Source organism: Lonchura striata, chromosome 4 (genome assembly GCF_046129695.1).
Source record: "Lonchura striata isolate bLonStr1 chromosome 4, bLonStr1.mat, whole genome shotgun sequence".
NCBI classification, from domain to species: domain Eukaryota; kingdom Metazoa; phylum Chordata; class Aves; order Passeriformes; family Estrildidae; genus Lonchura; species Lonchura striata.
In genome coordinates, this window is record NC_134606.1 from 50,041,995 (window position 1) to 50,062,714 (window position 20,720).

Below are 20,720 nucleotides of genomic sequence, written 5' to 3' on the forward strand. Positions count from 1 at the left end.
CTCAAAAGACAAGGATCCAAAGGCCAGTGACGTCAAGAGAATTGTATTCTTAATTTAGCTTTTGGTCAAGCCCTACTGGGGAATTCTGGGGTGGTTTTTTGTTGTTGTTGTTTGTTTCTTTTTTCATTTGTTTGGTTGTTTGAGGTTTTTTTGTGTAGTTTTCTTGCTAAGGAATTCATTCTAGGCAACTGAAATCAGTTGGAATTCTTATATCTGTGGCATCAGAACCATAAAAAAATTGCCGATTTTTACAGGGAGATAAAAACATGACATCTGAAGTTTAGCAAATTTAGAATCATTTCATGGTCTCAAAAAACTCCTTGAAATTTTCAGATAATGAAAATTATGAAATATTCCAGAATGTTTAGCTCATTTGGATTCAGTATAAAATACTTTGATAATAATTATGAATTTAGTATACCAAGTAAGTCAATGGCATGGTTATTTTAGGTTACTGGGGATGAGCAGGAATCCTTATGGCTTGACATCTTTAATAAAACTGTATTACTTACCAGTAACTGAATTTCCTTTTTTGGGGGGAGGGATTACCTCTTCCACAGATTCATGGTCTTTAGTGAAATTTATGAGAACGCCATGTCAGACGCCAAAGAGCTGTTGAAGTTGTCAAATTTCAGGTAAGTACAAATTGTACTAGCGCATGCATTGAATGCCATTTTACCTCTGGCAGATGTGTGAGTCACTACTACACCCTCCTACTTCATTCCAAACTGACTGAAAAAATCTGTCTTTCAATAGGAAACCTGGGGAGAGAGGGAGATGGAATGGCTCTACAGAGAAAATTGTTGTGTAGGAGAACTCAAGTTACTGGTAAATAATCTGTTTTTGCCCTTGGTTTGTGATTGTCCCCTGTAAACACTTAAAAATTCTGAAGGAGAAGTGGTCGTTGTGGAGAGAGGGAGAACAAAGACACAAATCACAAATGCCATAGAAAATTACTTTGAAAGAAATTGTTTTGTTACTAGACTATACCTTTAGTCACTCTAAAAATCTTTATCCATTACATAACTGTAATGGATAAAGAGACAATCTCTATGGACTTCATTCCAACATCAGAAGCATAAACTCTCCATTTTAAGCAGGTTTTTAGTTCTGCTGTCTCTTTTGTAATACAAAATATATAAAAAGCATGGAGGGAAATCACATAATCTTTGAAAGAAAATAGGAATCTTAAAAATCAGATAAAAAGACATATTATTGTTCAAGAGAGCACAGAGTGCACTGACTAAAGGACCTCTAGAATTTCCAAAGTAAAAAAAATGATAAAGATCCATATACTAAGAAAGAACAATTGTATTGGGTCAAAAGTCAGGTATTATACCAGACTCCATGCCAGTCTGATTTTATCAGAGTAGAAGGATGGCACCTGAATACAGGAAATATCTACAGTGAAAAGAATGGCATTACAAGGATTGACAAGAAGGTAAACATTGCCTTAACAGCAGTAAGTGTTAATTTAAAACTTATAAATTTTCTCCTTTGACAAAGACAGGCCAACCCTGTGAGTCACAAAGCTGCACAGGAAGCAAGACCTTTGAAAATAAAAGGCTGCCAGCAGCTATTTGCTATGTTTATACTTAAGCCTGGGCTTGCCATACAAATTCTGGACCTGACATTTACATATGTCATTACCACCAAGAGGAGGCTCTTTCTCTAGCAAAGTCTGTTAAGCATTTTAAGAGAAAAGTATCAAGCATCTCACTGGTATGGAGACTTACAGCACTTTTTAGTTCAGATAAATTAAGAATATCTAAGTGGTTCAGTCTCAGCTGGAGGGACTGCCAGCAGTTTTCTCTCTGCCCTAGGAAAACCTTGGACAAACTTGGACAAACTGTGTATCTTGGCCTTTCGGTGCAGGAAGTGTTAATGCCCTACTAGAGCAGGAGACCATTTTGGGGAAACATGCATCCATCCTACAATCAGTTGCCTGACACAGGACTAAAGCAAGCTGTGAGGCCAGGCAATGTTGTGTTTCAGGATGAAACAGAACTTTATGCACAAAGAGCCAGAAGAATGAAAAACTGAATGCCTCTCCTGAATTTATTACTTAAACCCACTATTTACACTGCTATCACATATTGCACTGTCTGTGTGTTCTTTTTGAGTGAAAAGCACTGACAGTGATGCTCTACAGATGCATATACAGGTAGATAAAAGGCAATCAATACATGCGCCAGCACAAAGAATTACCTACCTAAAACTTGAATTTCAATGGCTCCATGTCCTTCGGTGACACACATGGAAACTCCAAAGAGTAAGATCTGAGGAGAATATCCCAGATTGAGAACTTTATTGGGGGCATTTTAGTAAAAAATGCTGATTTAGGCTAATTCATGATTTTGAAAAGAATTTCAGAAAACGACTCATCATTTGTGTCTCATCAATAACTGTGATAATAATGCTGAAGTTTTGTACAAATTGATGGCATAATTTCATACCCTAGAGAAACCTGCTTGCAATCCCCGCAGCTATGTTAAATCATGAGAGAACATAAAAGTGACTGTATTGATTATCTCACTATAGTAAGGAACATACTTTTTATCTGCTTTTGCATACGTTAGGTTACTTGGCAATTAGGTATATTTAGGTCTTGAGCATGCTAGGCATCTCTATCTGTGATGTAAATGAAACAAAATGACAAGCATGAAAATTAGCAAAGGTAAGTCTTAGGAGGAAGCGTTACTGAAATATTGCTGTCAGACCATAATAATGGTGCCATAAATCTCCCTTTCATTTCTTGTATATTTACATAGCTTCTGCAGATGGTCAACAGTGAACATCAGACCCCAACATTCATTCCAGTTGCTAAGAGTTTTGTGAGAATAAGAAAGGCTCAGCAGTTGCATGATTTAACATCAGGATGTCACATTTTATGAAGGTGCTGAAGAAAAGACAATCTCGACAGACTGAAGTTTGCTATGAAGTGAAATGAGGCAGCAATTTATAAGGATAATTATTTTTATCTACATATATATGTTCACATACATAAATGTACATATACTTTCACACATGCATACTGTATCCAGTTAACTTCTGATCTCTAATTTGACTATCTAATAAGCCAATTGACCTAGTTCTTCCATAATTTCTATATTTCTTTAAAAAGCCTTCATGGTTTGTTTTAGAGATCTCGAGAGACAATTTGTTACCTTATGGACTGATCCCATTGACTTGCAAATAGCCTTGCCTCACAGGGTTATGGGATCTTTAGAATAACCATTCTTATTTCTAACTCTTTTATGTGAATGTTTGCATATGATTGTTAGTTTTATTAGATTAGTTATTAGTTTTCCCCTTTTTATCCAAGCCTGTTTTGCTTCTTGCTCTCAAGCTACACAGAAGCTAATAACTGAAAGCAGGGATGAGCTATTTGTGTCTGATTGAACTTGGGTAATAAAATACAGTGAAGGCAAAGGGATGTTTTCCATTGGAAAAAACCCTCTAACAGTGCAATTAAATATCAACAATTTTTTTAAAGTTTAGAAGAACTGCAAGAAATGCCAAAGTTTGAGTTTGTTGTCTTAACAGTTGTAGTTACTAATGAAATGGTAAGATACCAAGGAAGCAAAGGAAGAATTGAAAGACAGTAAGCAAAAATAATTCCTCAAGAACCTTGTAAAAGGAATCCTATTTTTAAAGCTTAGACAACACTGTTATGACTAGAGTTAACAATTGCAAGCTGAGTGTCTAGAATCAGGATGAGATACAAGAATCCTCCATCCATTTGAATTTGCACTGTTTAGGAAAAGGATGTCTTAATTGTAGCTGATCATTAGTTGTTTTTCTTGTAAAACTCATGTGAGATAAATCCCTTAAAGTACTCAAGACTGAGTCTCTCATATTTAAAAAAATAATGCAGTTGATAGTTACTAATAATGAAGTAGTAGCTATTGGAAAAAGAGGGCAATTAGCTGACTAGGAATGACAAACTGTTTGGAATCAAATAAGACCATTTATATACCATTTTGCTCATAAAATGCTAATGATTAGAAAATATTAGGGTGTTCACAGATAATTAGAAGCAACTAAGAACCAATTGTGCTGTAATGGTCCTAATTTGGATAGCTAGTACAAATTAAAAGAGTGCAAGCCATTAAGAGCAATTAAAGAAATCTTCCAAGTCCCTACCTGTAACTTTTTACACAGCATGCTAAGCTGGAAAAGATTATAGAAACATGTAAAAAGAATGTAGAAGTGCTGTTTCAAAGACTGAAACACTTCCTCCTTACCTAATATATTTTATTTTATTTTTGTCCAATTGGTTTCCATAACTATGGACAAAGAAATCTGTGACTCTAAGCTTAAATCCATTACTGCTCATCCTTCAGCAAAACCAATGCAGTGTTTTATCTTCTTTGTAAGTAGCTGGGATCCAATCTTTGCAAGTAATCCCAAAAATGGTATTCACTAAATTGTGAGCACAATTAACTGTCAGGGCAATCTCAGTTTTGATGTTTAACAGGTCAGCAAAGAACTGCATTTAGTCAGAATATTATTCACCTGCTGCTGCAATGCGTGGAAGTAAGTGGCTGACTCGGGCTTGTAGTCAACCTTGACTGCTGTCCTGAAAATTCAGGCTGGCCCACAGGTGACGTTTTTAGACCAGCTCACAATTACAGTCCAATTGTACTCGTGACTCTTAAAACTGGCAAGACAGGTCAACTATCCGTTTCTCCATTCACATGCTACAGGTATGGTCACTAAATTTTCTTCTAAAAATTTAGTCCTCTAAATAACATTTTTTTTTAATATTGATTAGTCATATTATTTGGACTTTAATTTAATGGTTGCCCCAGTCAGTGAGCAAATTCACAATAAAACTAGAGGATACAAATCTTACACAGTCTACCCATGAATGCTGTGCCAAATATGAGCTGGGTTCCTACAAAAGGGACCCTTCCTCATGGAGACAACCAAGTGTGTGGGGTAAGGTGGAGGTTTGGTGAACCCCCAGCACTCCTCCCTGATGTGATGGTAGAACACAGGGCTGGTGAGCACCTGATCCAAGAGCTTGGAATACTCCTGCATTTCTCACTTCTGACACTGCTTATGTGGCTCCTCTGAATAGTCAGTGTGAAATGAAAGATGTCCTTTAGCATAGAGGAGAGCAGCTAGTGAATCCTCCTGGCTGTCACTGAACCACACAACTGCTTTATTGATTGCATCAGAATAAACTCTCTTACTAGATGGAATGAGTCATTTATTCAATGTTCCAAACAGTTAAGCTGTTCAGAAGCTGCTTGTTTAGGAGATTTATCTCATAATTAGTTTTCGCAGAGAAGATCTGCTGGGAGCTTGGTCACTGAAGCAAAACTGATAACAGTATCTCTACACATTGCTTTTGGATTCATCTGTCTTAAGCTACCAAGGCTACTGTATGCTCATTAGTCTTAATAGAGAGCATTCTGGTAGCTTAGAGGTGAGAATATCTATCTATTTCCTCCAAATATTGTAACAAAGAAAAGTACTCAGTTAACACTATGAATTATAATAAATGTGATACTCATGCAAAGTGGTCAAGCAAAACAATTCCTGGAAACCATATGAAATGAAGGAACTAGAAAGTTGCTATTTAGAGAAGATGGAAGAAGTACTGTAAACAAGAATTCTTAGATAATACAAAGAAAAGAGGAGGGAAAAACCCAATGTAAGAACAAGCGAAAGAGATGAGACACATACAACAATTATATTTGGAGCTGGATGAGTAACACAAAGAGCTGAGATCTCCAGAAAGACAGCCCAGAAAACACACATGGAAACTATGCTAGAAGAGATGATAAAGCAGATTAAAAATGTATACAATAAAGCCTATGGACCATCCTGAAAAGCAGAAAAGTTCTGGGGACATAGAATTGGAAAGTGAGTTACAGCAAGTGCTATCTTTCAGGAAGTGGTGAGTAACTAATAAAGAAGATATTTCTTCCTAAGATTAAACACTACAATTCAGGACATGGGCATGACTGAAAATAATGTAATTACTAACTGTATTTGTAATCTGTGCCATTGCAAGTCAGGGGAACAGCCTCGCTGTAGTCTTCCTAATGTATTCCAATTTTCTTTGCATTTTGAAAACTTGAAAATGTGTGAATGCTGAAAATATATTTTGGCACATTAAAACACTTGTGTGCAGAAGCAAGCTAGGTACTAGTTTGTACAACTAATGTAGAATACTATTGTGTTACTCTCAGTGGTCAAGGTTTTCTCATTTGATATACTTTCATGTTTTTGTCCCAGTCCCTAAGCATCTCCAATTAATGGGATAATGAACATAAACTTATAATTTGTAGACACAGAACAGTGTTGAACATACCTATAAATGATTCCCCATTTATCTTAGAACAATGTAACATATGGTTTTATATACATTTCACAAGGAGAAAAATTATTAACTGGCATACATACCCTTAAATAATTAACAACACTGCATGTCTGCAACAAATTGGTCTTATGATGTTGATACTATTTGAGAGAGTACTTAATGTAGCCTTCTAATTAGCTTCTGTAAATTTGTCTGATACATCTTTATGCTTTGCTTTTAGACATAGAAGTAAATTCCAGATGCTGATCTTAAAACTTCACACAATTTATTTATATGGAATTGTGTCAGAATATATCTAGTATTTCTGGGAACAAAATTTTACTGAAACAGAAAATTGTATATGTGAATTGAGGTTTCTGATCTCTTCAGAATAATTTAGTGTTAAGCATCCACAATGTGAACCTACAGATAATTTTAACTTTTTATCTTTTTTTGTTGGGGTTGTTCTCCTGGTAGACATAAAGCAAATTTTCGGTGTTGTTTACCATTCTCATTGCTATAGTTCATCAGCATGCCACAAAAGACAGTCAAGAGCTTCTCACTGGCTGGATCTGTTTTACTGCACAGTGACCTTAAATGGTCTACTACAATATGTGCACCACCTGCATGGTCAACTGCATTCCTGCCCTCATCTGTAAAACAAAGAGTTACATTAAAAAAAAAATGAAACCAAACTCCACCGTCGAATCCCGAACGTAACAGTAATAATACAAAATGAAGCTTTTAAACAAAGTGAAGTCATTCCTCCAGTGTTGTCAAATTGATATAGAGAGATACCTGAGGGCCAATTTTTAGAGCAACAGAGCTAGGAAAGTGAAAACACCTTCAACAAAAAGGATTAACCACCTGGCACTAATACCTTTATAAAGAAGTTCAGTGTTTGAGGCAGAGCTGCTGGAGCTGATAAATAATATTTTGAAGATGCACTGAGTTTTGCCAGAGGGAGGTTCTGAGCCCTTGACATGGCCTAGTCCATATACAGGTAAATTACTCTTGCTGTTACACAAATCATGAAATTGAAATATTGAAAATAAATTGCTTGGATTACTTAAAAACAAAAAGGAGAATAAAATGGACAAAGCAGACAGAAGTGCTGGTTCCTAGTGGCAACTGTTCATGCACTCAGTCTGCCACACAGCATGTTCTCTGCACTTCTATAGCTGAAATTTAATACCACTATCAGATACTTTTTGTATGGCTAAAACAAAAATTTACATCTATAAAAGACTACAATGTTCTGAAGGGTCGTAAATAACACATCATAATCTTTGTATGCAACTGTTCCTATGTAACAAATCAGATTTGACACAATGGCGTAAGAATAAAGGAAAAATAGGCCTTCTATTACAGTAATCATCAATACTGCTTCCTTCCCCAGCAGTAAGCAATGAGCAATAGACAACAGTCAATACATTAAATTCCAGGGCTTCCAAAAGGAGAGATTTTCATGTGAGCTACCACTGGAATCAGCTGGAAAATACTGATGAAAACAAAACCTTGTGGGAGGAAGGAGGAGGGAGTCTTTAAAGTTTTGCAATATAAGAAAACCAAAACACCCTTGCCTCAATTTCTTCATGGCCCCAAAGCCAATCTCCTCTTTTCCTTGTTATTCACCACTCTACCATCCCTCCTCTCTCTCTCCATCATATTTGCAGGTCAAGTTTTTGTCATTCAGCAACATATTTAGCATGAAACCCAAGGCTGTTCACATTTATAATATGATCTTCCCACTGTAAAGTGTTCCAGAGCCCTGCAAAAAGAAGCTGCCAAATCTTCCAATTCTTGTAAATACTATTCATGAGCTTTATATACCCCTTACACTATATATAAAAACCAAGAGTCTAAGTATTGCATATAGGGACTTAAGAAAATTTGCTGAATGGAACTGAAGGGAAGGTAATTCTTGGTAGGTCTTAAATTATTACTAAAGTAGTAAGAATTTTGCAGACTAAATTCAATGCCATGACTCTTTCCACCTTGGACAGGATCAGGATGTCAGAAAACTGCATTTTGCTGCTGGGATGTCTATTTCATTTTGACAAAGGAGAAACTGTAATCTACTAAACAGTTAAATTCAATGTAGGACTCTGTGTCGAAACAACAACTATTAAAAAAGGACAAACAGAAAAGAAATTTCTCAGCTCTTTGATGCCATAACAAACATAGCTCTAATGCTGAAACAAAAGGAAGTCCTACATCAAAATGCAGTGAAACAATATAGTCAGGTGTTTAGACTCAGTGCTTACATCTACCAAATCAGTAGAGAATAAAAAGTAATTTGGGTTGGAATATTCAAGCCTTCTGCCTTGTTTATCCTCTTCTGGTATTTTTTACTTGGAAATTTATGTAAATACATGATTCTGTATTTAACTCATCTGTCTGTGAATCAAAACAGGTATGTAAAATGAAACTGAATCACTGATTCTGGATCAGATGGACTGAATGTGGTCCTCAAATTACTATCATGCAACTTAAATCAACAAACAAAGATGATAAATTCAGGTAAGAATCACATGTCAAGCTCCACTGTGTCTTGATGTTGGTATCTACATGTAAAATATGTAAGCAAAGTATAATAGAAAGGTAGAGGTTGGTGAGTGAGAACAAGTGTTAAAACACCAAAAAAAAAAAAAAAAAAAGTTACAAGTGAAGTTCCTTACCTGGGCAGAATTTGGCAGAACTCTACTGAAAATTACTGTATGATAATATTTAACAAGAAATCTAAGTAATATATCCTGTAAATTCATATATGTCTGGCTTATTAAAAACTGCTGTACAGTCTCTCACTTCAAATACATGACAAAGCTTTTATCCACACAATGTTTTTGTTAAGTAAGCAGATCACCATCTTCTGCTGTACAGCAAAAGTAAAGCAGGAAGACTGAGAAACAAATCTCACTCCAAGAAATGTCTGACCTTATGGACTACTCAAAAGGTTAGGTACAAATGAACCTCAGAAGGTGGCAGACTGTAAGAGCCAACCTTTGGCAGGACTACAAATGCTGGCAGACTTGTAAAGGAGATGCCATAACGGAGTTTGTTGCCCTCCCTCTTTCCCATGCTGAAGCTCACCCTGCATGGCTGCTTCTCTGCCCCAGGCAGCTGAGTGAAGAACAGACCTGGGTGAGTGCTATAATCAGGATCTCATGGTGCTGCCTTCTTTGCCCAAGAGGATTAACTCAGCTCATTAATGCAGGGCCACAAAGAATCCTGCACCAGATGTCAGAGGAAAACCCTGAAGGTCCTGCCTACCCACTGCCAGTGCTGCTGTGACACTCCACAGCATCCCCAAGCAAAAAGTGTAGTCCTGACTCAGAATGCTTCGTGTACGTTTCACCAACTCACTCCTCACTGCTGCTCTGTCGCTAAGGAACAGATTTTGCACACAAGAATACTCATCAAACTCCAAATCATTTACAGTCAAAACAAGCCCACAGCATGTTGCTGAGTCTTGTTCTCAAGCCAACTATTACCTTGCAGTTCAGCAGCTCTATGAACTCCCACACTTAACGTGCTTCCAAGCCTCCCAGAAGCTGCATTGAATTTTTTTCCTGTGACCTTTTTAAATAAACATTTGCTATTCCTAAGAGAACAGTGATTGAACAGTTTAATGAGAGCATTCACATTTCTGCTTAAAAATGCTTCAGTGCAACTCACAAAGGGCAGTGCTGTTGTATAGCTTTCTTTTAAGTTCATGTAGTATGGTCTAAAGATGCCAGAATGAGAACCTAAGAAACCAGACATATTCTTTTCACTGTAAAATGTACAGTAAGGTTTATTACAGAATGAGTTTTTACTTCACAATGTTCTAGCCCAATTCAACACAACTGTCTCTAAGAATTAGTACAGTCCCTTTTTCTATCCTGAATTGCTCAAAGGAGTTGCAAAAAAAAAGGTTTTAAGTGGATTTCAAATTACTGTAACTGTTCACACTCCCTCTATGAACAGTCTTGTCAAATCTTCCTGTTGCTCAACCATGCCCAAAATCAACAACCACTTTTTTTAATGTACAGGATTGTTGAATCTTTACAATGTAACACTTAGAGTGGTTTCAATTGGCTTTTCACAAGCTGTTTGCATCACTTTCCCTTGAGTTTTTTTCCATAATTCACCAAGCCCTAAGACAAATTATTAAGTCACAAAATGGTAACAAGTCAGGAAAAAAGGCTGTGCCATAATAGAACGAGATATTGGGAAATATTTAGGCTTAAAAAATACACCAATTTCTCAGATGATCAGCTAGAAAACAATTTGATGGCATTTCTTAAAAATAAGCTTTTTGGCTTTAAGTATCAATTTACACTTTGAAATGTTCTAGTATTCTGCAACTGGATACCTGAATTGTCATTTCCCCAGTTCATGTTCTGCACAAGTTTATTGGTTTAAATAGTTGCATAAGTATAAATGGTGTAATGATCAAATCCATTAAGTGACATGCTGCCATTTTACTTTAATTGCTTCATCATTATTGCTTTTGGCTACAGTTCTGCATTTTTTGACCAAAATATTGCTTAGATTCAACAGTGCTTTACAGATAACTCGCTCTTGCTTTTCTTAATTAAAAAAATACAAACTAATCTACATTACCCCAATTTGGGGGTAGGAGGGACTGCTCTTTCTACGTGTTCTATTTCTACTTTCCCCTGTTTTCTAATTAGGTCCTCTCTACAAGACTTTTATGATGAGGCAGTAATTTGCTCCTGCTGCTTATTCTTTCACCTGAAACCATAATAGTCTGTGATAGCAAACTGGCTGCTGCAAGGAAATTATGATGTGGCATAATATTATGAACACGTGTAAGGATAAAACTGCAGGAATAGAACTCCAAAATAAAAAAAATCCTGGTAACATCTGGAAAAAAAAAAAGGAAGAAAATATTAAAAAAGCAATGGCAAACCCTGAGCTAGTGTAAATGACATTAGCTATGTAGACACTAGGAAAAATACTGCCCCTTATATAAACTGGGACTTTATCTTTTCTTTCCCTGTCTGAACACTGCAAGATTAAAACTTTCCATGCAATTCTGCCATTCAGTTTTAGCACTTGACTCTACGTTTTATCCTCAGTCTGGTTTGTGTATGCTTCTTGGTCACTGCCCCTGTCAGGTCTCTGACTGCATCACTACAGACCATAACCCTGTTACACAACACACAGTAGCATTTCCTTAATTTTATTTTTCAAGGAAAGTAAACTTCATGTGATTATACTGCACTCCCATTGTTTGCTACTTTTCCCATGTCTTCTGTGCAATCTTCTGTAAAAGAGACATTACACAGCAATACTGTATTTTGAGATTCATATTTTAATAATTTGAAAGATAATTTTTGGATTGCTCTGTCTGCACTGAAACTTCTCTTTCCTTTATTAATTCCTTTAGGAATTTTAAGGCTGATTACCAGAAGTACAGTTTTGTTTTATTTGCTTACTGGTTAAAATCAATCAATCAACATAATCTTAAAAGTTCTGGTTTATAAAGAAAAAAAAAAAAAAACCAATCTTGAATTAGTTATGCTTGCTTCAGAGATAAACAGAATTGTCCCGTAATCAGTTCATCTCAAAAAGCTGGCAGGTATCCTTAGCCCGAAGGGTAAGCATTGAGGGTACTGTTTGTTAAGTTATTCCTTTAGAATTATTGCTAAAATAATAAATATGTAAACAGTAAACTAGGAGAACACTAATTTTTAATACAGCCCCTTCAAGGACTGAAAATAGACATACTTGATCTTTTTGGATAAAACTGTTGCCAGCAATTTTTTTGGCTAATGACAACTGATGCAGCAATGTGTTGGCCCTCTTATGCAACTAGTTTATACTAACAAACAAATACAGTTTTACACTGTACCCAAACAGAGATCTAGGGATATTTTTCGTAGACTCTTCATAATATGTTCAATGTGTGAACCACGGGATATCAATGCTAACAAGCCCTAGTCTCTTTCATTATTTCTTTTGTCTACAGAATCAAGAGCTTGGCAGAACATTTGAGAGGAAAGGTAAGTGTGCAGGTATTGAGATCTTCCTAATGCTATGCTGAGGTAGTAGTCAAATGCAAGCTGGATTCAAGACCACAATGTAATTTCAGTAACATTTGCTTATTTGTCATATTCCTCTTATGTCATATTAATACAAGAAAAATAATGTGTTTCTAATTTCAGACTAAAGAACAGTGATGGATTTAATACTCAAGACTTCAATACTTTTCTTCTAGTCAAATGCTACTAGTCAATCTGATATTCTAGTATAGCAGCAGAAATGGTTTTATCAGCCACAAGACATACAACACTACTAGACTCAGTATTGGCAAGTAATTTGTTCTGGATTCCAAGGATACTTCAGTGTGCAATTAAAATGTAGTAATTACTGCTACTGAATTCTGTTTGAAATTAAAGAAGCCAACTTAGAGAAGAGAATGTTCTACATAGATATACTAAAATCAGGTAAATGTCTTCAAAGCTGAATGTAGCTTTGCCTTCCTTTTCATATACAATATGCTTATTGCAGACTCTTCAGTTGATTTTATAACTCTATGAAACTCCTTAGCAATTCCATTGCAGTCACACAAATTACGTTTATGAGAGTAAGTCAGAGCTGAAACGGGCTGAGTATTTTATACAGTACAAACTAAATCATGGAACTCAATTACACAGTAAAAGTTTCACAGAAAAACAGCAGACAGTTTTTCTACACTGGTGAATAGGCATTTATAGAATCTCATGCTATTAACAGAATAGACTTGCACACCACAATTAATTTAGAATTCCTACTCCCAGGCCTGCAGTACAATGTTGTCTCTCAGCTTCAAACTCTCCAAGAGGAAGAGTGTGAAGTGACCATGGCATGGTCACAGTCTGATGCAGAACAGGGTTGTGCTGCTGGCTGCTACTGACAGAAGCCTAAATGAGCTGTGGATCCCCACCAAAGCAGCCATAGGAGCAGTCTCAGAAAGTGGGAAACCCATGGCAATTTGGAATAGGTTGGGAAATGCCCAAGATGGAAGAAGTAAAACAAAATCCAAATAATCTACCATAAAGCATATTTGTGGATTCTACTAGGGTACTTTTCTTTCCCTGATAGAAAAAGACAATTATTTCAAGAACTGAAAAAGTAATAAGTGGACCTGGGATCTGTAATAAAACATATAAAACCGAAACTCCACATCAGGGATCTACAAACAGCTGAGGCATGTCTTGGGTTTGGGGTCAGTGCTATTTGTCCCAAATCATGAAGCCTAGGAGGAGCCTAGCCCGAGAACTCATGGGTTTTACATCACCTCTCAAATGCTTGATGATCTAGAAAGATTTCCTCAGAATTCTGATACCATTTAAGCCAGCTGTAAAATAAGAAGTTAGAATAATATTGTTTAACAGCTTCCTAAGAACATTCATGATTAATTGCTAGTAAGAAAATATTACTGAGGAAGTATATGTTGGCATACATACACTCTAGTTTCTATCAAGGACCTCTAAAGTAAAAATACTATGGTTTTCTAAGACTGTGGGCATGCCTCAGAGGACAGATCTAAAAACTATATTATTACTGTACAGTCAAAACCTTGAATTTGAATTATCTGCAAGCAAAACAGTTTTCAAGCCATAATTTAAGGACTCTGGTCTTGATTTCTTGGTATTTCTTGGGAAAAAGCTTAGTAGGTGGCATATGCATTCGGTAAGATCTATTTGATAAGTGAAAAACTGTGGTAAGATGCTGCCTAGCTACATGAATCAGGGTGACCTTCATAAAAATTATTAGCCAGTAGTGTACCATTATCAACATCAGTTGTGTTCTAGGATTCTGCTGGTTTTCCATATGGTAATAAAAAATGTTAAGCCATTTTTTGAAGAAAACTGAATTTGACTTCTTTCCAGTATGTTTTATTTTAAAGTGTCTGATTTTATGCTGTAGATATGAAATTAACTGTACCTCCTGAGAGAACATAACTGTACAATTGAGGTGTTTCTTATTTTTGTACTTAGCCTTCTGTAGCAGATGCCTGCAAGAGATCTGAACATTCTTATAAGATAGGCAGCTGAGTTTCAAGAATTTATAGCATGTATAAGATCTTTTTAACAAGAAGTGATAAAATATTCATGTTCTGGAGTAGAGGCTGAGATGAAGAGGGATCTGGTTTTATTTGAAAGGCCACGTAGCTGAAATTCATCTAGGAGGCTTGCCATCAATACAGGTAAGACTGCATAGATAACAAAGAAATACACAGCCTGGGAAATGAGAAAAGGACCCAATAAATCTCCTGCTGAGAAGAGTAGATAAGCAGCTGCCAGAGGAGATATAGAATGAGCTGGCATTTTTAGCTTCTTTCCAACTCTATAAGATGCTATATACCAAGTATGGTTGCTAAGAACACATACCCAAGCTGGCAGTTTCATGAAGAAACAAGGCTGTGGTACAAAAAGAAGTAACTTCTGGATTACACAAGGTATCTAAACACTACCTTTAATATGTATATTCTGGAAGGGCAGAATGGGAAATTTTTCACTTCCACTACAAGATATATGGAGAGCTTAATTCCCTTTGCTAGCTTTCAGAATATGTGAATGCTCTAAACAGCAAGAAGGGAATATTTTCTAATGGGTAAGAGCCTAATCCAATCTCAACTGAAGTCAATCAGAATGCCTCCTTCTAGTTTGTATGAGTTCCGAATCAGGCTCTGAATAGCCCAGCATTTCACTTCCTCTTAGAATTATCACTTTTATAGCATAAGTATGGCAGCTTCTATCATGCGCACAGCTCTATATAAAAACACAGGAAAGTAGTTTGTCAATCACTTCAGAACTGCAGTATTTAACAAGTTACCTGTGCAAAGATCACTGAGATTAAAATAGCATGTGCATTGCAAACTTCATGATAAAAAATATTGTGAGGCTATTATTTGCTAAAAAAATAATACTAATATAATATAGCATCATCGTCCATTAAAATTCTTGATAAAATTTATTTGATTGGCCTGATCTTTCACCTAGACAAACTACACTGGTGTGGGGGGTGTCAGAGTAGGAGAGAGACCTGGCTACAGATTTTGTCTTTCTGCCACTTTGTCTTGTTTATCTTGCAAGAAAGTAGGCCTAAGTTGAAAACTAGTCTCAGTTTCCCTGTCCCTCATGCACTTGATCAGCCACATGAGCCCAGTCACCAGACTCTTCCCAGCCTACAGTGAAAAAAGCTACCAGAGAGAGCCGAAGGGCGTGCTAATCACCAGGGTGCTCATTACGTGATCATGAGGTGCAATTTGGATAATGCTTTGCTTTAACTCAATACCCTAATGGCCAGAGCTGATGGTAGCAAATAATTCTTAGGCTTTATCTACAGCAGAATTAACCATTCTGCACTGACTTAAGACATTGCTTTTTGCAGCAAGAACCATATTAAACATAACCTTTTCATAAAATGGACATGAGATCTTTACATTGCACGTGGAGCCAAGGTGCAGGGAGAACTTAGAAGAGTTTGGGAGGTATCCCTTATTTGTAACATTTGTAGCTCTGTAATATCCCTTAAAGAGCAAACTTCCTAAAGAAACAGCACCGGGAGGAATGACAGGAGAGGATGGACAGAAAGACAATAGAAAGGTACCTACAGTTTTACTCATGAATAAAGAGTGGTGAAGCAACTAGGATAGCTGTTATGCTCTGACTGGACAATTCCTAAGAATTGAACTTTGATTATAAGCAAAACAACAAAACTGGTGGTTAAAAGGAAAGAATGGGTTAGGAGCTTTGTACCTAATAATACAGGTCTGATAAAATGCTGCCCATGAGTATGGCCAAGGACTGTGTTGTCTGGGAATTTGGAAGTATAAGCAGCTGTACTTGGTACAGGCTGCAGATACAACGGGGGAGAAAGCAGGAAGGAGGAGAGATCATGTCTCCGTTTATTTACTTTGCACTTTCTGCTTTGATGAAAATCTGGGGGCTGAGGTGTATGTGGCATTTACTAGACAAAGTGTCTAGAACAATTGTAGGCTGTACAGGAACATGTAGTAATGTATCTGTTCTTAAACTGTAGGGCTGCACTGAACAATCTGCATACAGTTGCCTCTGACAGTCTGTAATTCATTACTTCTGACTTAAAATCTTTTTATCTGCCTCAATTGTTTCTTGTATCTCTGCATACAAGAGGAAGGCTGGGAGACCAGAAACTTATCAGAAGTAACAAAGCTTCCTTCTACCCTGCTTTGTAATTATATTTGCTGTATTCTTGATGTTCAGAGATTCACGTAACACAGATTTCTTTGAAACAAATACTTTAAAAAGGATGCTCTCAAGGCTGCTGGGTATAAGTTTTACCTATTTTTCCTCTTTAACTCTTTATGTAATGCATTTAATTCTCTGATTTTCTCCCATGTTCAAATAGGTAATTACGTAGTGTTTTCAAGGGCTAACACATATGAGCACCCAGACAATAACATGTCTTCCTCAAACAAAACAGACAAGAAAATTTATCAGTAAGTCAACAGGTTTTCATGTCATGTTTTCTGTGAGGAAATGAATCTGTTCAGTGAGGTCTCTGGCCAGATGTAATTCCCCTTTAACTCGTGGGAGGTACTGAATCTCTTTCAGCATTGGGACTTAGTAATGAATTACCTTTCAATAGTAGCTGTTTTCCAGGAGTAGCCACTCCTGAACTTACGGGGAAATGGTCTTGCCTTCATGCAGCAACTCTGGGATCTGTGAACACTGAGGAACCACTGCCATTTTCCTTTGGAAAAACAATTCAGGTAATCCTTCTCCTCTTCAAGGCTAGTTTTAAGGGACTTTCCCTGCAGAAGCAGCTGCTTGTCCCACAACTTTCATCCTGCACCACACCAACTTCTCTCAGAAATAGTGCCCTGATTAACTCGCTTTGGCACAAGCTGTCACTAAACAAAGTGATGCATCCTATACAGGACAACTGGGTTTTCAATATAAAGAGATATTGCTATCAGCCATCCAATATGGGCTTTATAGCATGAGCATATAGGGCTCAACCTAACATTGATTTAGGACTTAGAGACATTCCTCATTGCTGCACATTATAGTTACATGGCCAGTTACATTATAGTTACATAGAAGTGCAAGGAAAAGCTAATGTAATTGGAAAAATATAGTTACTGATGTATTTCAAGTTCTTATACAAATCACAATTACCAGAAGGGTAACAGATGCTTTTGTCTCAATTGGAAAAAAAATTACTATTGATATGTAATATTTTTAATTAGAACTACCGGCTTCCACATCTTGTCTTTGTTATACTTTATATCTCCTTGTTAGGGGAAATTAATATATTTCAGTTTTTTACTATTGAATTTTCTAGTAATAAGCATAGATGAAAGTATTTGTCCTAGAGAAGAATTTAGGATAGAGTGCATAACTATTTAACAATTACACATTAAGTTAACAGAAAATGTCAGGATGGATGTGACAACTAAGCACTGTAAATAGGAACTTCCACTCAAATTCAATATGCTAACCTTGATTTTTGTCACATTTTATTACACTTTACTCATTAATTTTATTCACATACACAGGGAAGGTAGTGACTGTCCTCCCACAGAAGCACAACAACACATGGCACACAGAACACATCACTGCCTACTGTAGATTTTATCAGTGCTAGCTTTGCTCCACAGAAGGACAACACAAGATGAGTAATAAAGTTTTCTGTACAGGATAAATTCTGCAATGTAAAAGCCAGCAGCAGTCCACAAAACCTCACACTACAAAACCATTTCTATGTGCCCTTATTGTATTTAATGAAAAAATGTGGGATGAACAATAATGACATAAACAGTTACATAGATTTCACTTATATGAAATAAACCAGTGCACCTTGATTTCCTACATAATCCTGAAACAGAATATAGAAAATAAATCATGTTACAGGAAGCTTAACAGCTTATTTGTGAAGTTTCCATTGGGAAGCAGCTGTACTGTTGATTGGTCACCTTAAAGAAAACCCTAAATGAAAGAATTACATGTTAACATCCTCAGGCAGTAGTTGTCTGTAACTGGAAATGACAATATATGATTAACTTCCCTGAGGTCAAAGGCAAGGTAATTTAAAACAACATAAAATGTAAATTTTCAAACTCAGATGAAAAAAAGTAGCAAGGAGAAAGGCTACAGTCAGTATTCATACAGCTGAACTTTTGGTAAATGCAATACAGTATGCAGAAAAATTCTCACCATATAAAATAAGTCACTAACTCTCAGGATAACAAAATGATTTTACAATCGCATCTCACTTCCCATTTGCAGACATCCCTAATTCCTTCATGTGCAACATGTTCCTGGTGTCTCTGCTTCTGCACCATATTTATTGTGCACTGGCTTTTTTCAAAATTTTGAAGTAAGGGATAATGAGGCTGCATTTTCAAAACACTGCAACTGCTAGTTTGGTTTTGCAGATGACACACCCATGCATGTAATCAACACATTTGCATTTCAAAACCCAACTACTTCTTATTGTAAAAATTTATTGTGCCCATAAAAAGCTAAAAAGCCTCACCAACATCCCCCCCCTCCACCACCCTTGACTACCAAAAATACAAATATGTAATCCTGGAGCAACTGATTTTTGAATTTTGAGAATCGGCAACATAACTCAGGCATCAATTCAGCCACACATGCAGCTCTGCACAGATTTGAGACTGGCTAGAATATGAGTGTTCCATTCTGACTCTGTTCCATTCCAATACATTCTGTCTGAGGAAAAATTAACTGTTCAGTGCCTCTGCATATGTAGCATCTGCTCCTTAAAAACCTAATTCATTATGTTTGAAAAAAAACCCCAAAAACCAAACCCAGGACCAGAAAACCTTTCTATTTTATATCCAGTTATATTACAATATTGAAAACATGTTTTAACCTTTCTGTCACAAAAAGATTATGCAAGTGTGATGTTCAATTTTCTCATCCAATTAGAAGAATTGTGGGGTAAATAAAAACCAAGAAAATAGGAAAATGACCCCACAGCACACCATATACAGAACACCAAAGCACTCCCCTCCCTTCCACAAGAGCAAGTACAAAATACAGCAGATTTCAACACTCACGGCTATCGTAGCATATATTGCCCAGGGCACGTCCTGTTTGAAGCAATACTTCCTGGTCTTTGCAGTTTAACAGCTGCACCAAGGGAGGGATCAGCCCAGCATCCACACAGGGGTTCCGCATGAATTCTGCAAAGAAAGCAAAGCCTCTTAACGCCAAGCCAGCTATTCCCAATTTCAGCCATTCCAGTTACACTGGCCTGGCAACTGGGCCTTTTGTGTGCCCGAAACATGTGCACAAACAGTGTAAATTCTCAGGCAAGTTTCTAGAGAATCAGACCAAGTCAGGATTTGGGCTTAATTCTTTCCGTTATTTGCTAATTTAGAAGGAATTAAGGGCATTTAATTGACTTCCATGGAAACTAATTTAACATAGATCAGACTAAGCTTATTTTTAGCATCAGAAAGAAGTGCTGAAAAGAACAGCAAATTCTAAACAAATTTAACCTAAACTAGAATTTCTAAATAACACAAAAGATGACCCAAAACTAGTATTCTAGAGCAGCATTTTACTCTCTGTTGCCTTAATTAGAATTCCAGAAAAGCTTTTGCTTTAAGAGAATTTAAAAAAAAAAAAAAAAAGCTTAGTGATAGGCTTTTATTTGGAAGGTAAAGAAAAGAACAGAAAAAGAGAATGAGAAACACAAGAGTTTATGTGAGCCCAAAGGCCTGTAGCTTTCCACAGCCTAACTGATGCCCACCATGGAAGGAAAGGTAGAGGACCCATCGATGGGGAAGCACTCTGCCCTTCCTTCCTGCAATACCTCAAAGAACCAAAGAATTATTTTACATCTGTGCAAGTCATAGAGAACTATCCTGTTTGTGTCAGAGACACAAAGGGCTGTTCTACAGAGATACAGCTAAGCAGGCACTGTGCTACACATTTAAAAAAGGTGGATTATAGAAGGAACCACCTGATAACACCAGTGTTATTTCACAGTTTACTACAGAGGACCCTTTAGAGATGTAGTATTGTAAGGCAAATGGTCAATATGTTTTTGATTTGTTCTGAACTGCAAATTATCACAGAATCACAGAGTGGGTAAGATTGGAAGGGACTGCAATGGCTCATCTGGTCCAACCTTTCTGCTTAAGCAGGCTCATCCTAGCACAGGGCATAGGATTGCATCCAGATGGTTCTTGGATATCTGCAGTGAAAGAGACTCCACAACCCCTCTGGCCAATCTGTTGCAGTGCTCGGTCACCCGTACAATAAAAAAGTTCTTCCTCATGCATTGGTAAGGTCCCCTCTCTGTCATCTCTTCTCAAGGCTGAACAGGCCCAGCTCCCTTAGCCTTTCCTTGTAACAGATGCTCCAGTTCCCTCTCACCCTTGTAG

General features: G+C 36.8%; 1 protein-coding gene across 4 annotated transcripts in view; it reads right to left on the bottom strand.

The window, feature by feature from the left end:
* RAP1GDS1 (Rap1 GTPase-GDP dissociation stimulator 1) overlaps positions 1 to 20,720 on the bottom strand; it is a 90,348-nt gene that overhangs the window by 18,688 nt on the left and 50,940 nt on the right. For 3 of the 4 annotated variants that reach the window (XM_021550336.3, XM_021550335.3, XM_021550334.3), the window contains 2 exons: positions 19,386 to 19,511; positions 6,823 to 6,969 (listed from right to left, as the gene is read on the bottom strand). In XM_021550336.3, the coding sequence (XP_021406011.1) occupies positions 6,823 to 6,969; positions 19,386 to 19,511 (273 nt within the window). The remainder of the gene's footprint in view (positions 1 to 6,822; positions 6,970 to 19,385; positions 19,512 to 20,720) is intronic. The other variant, XM_021550337.3, reaches the window with a different exon arrangement.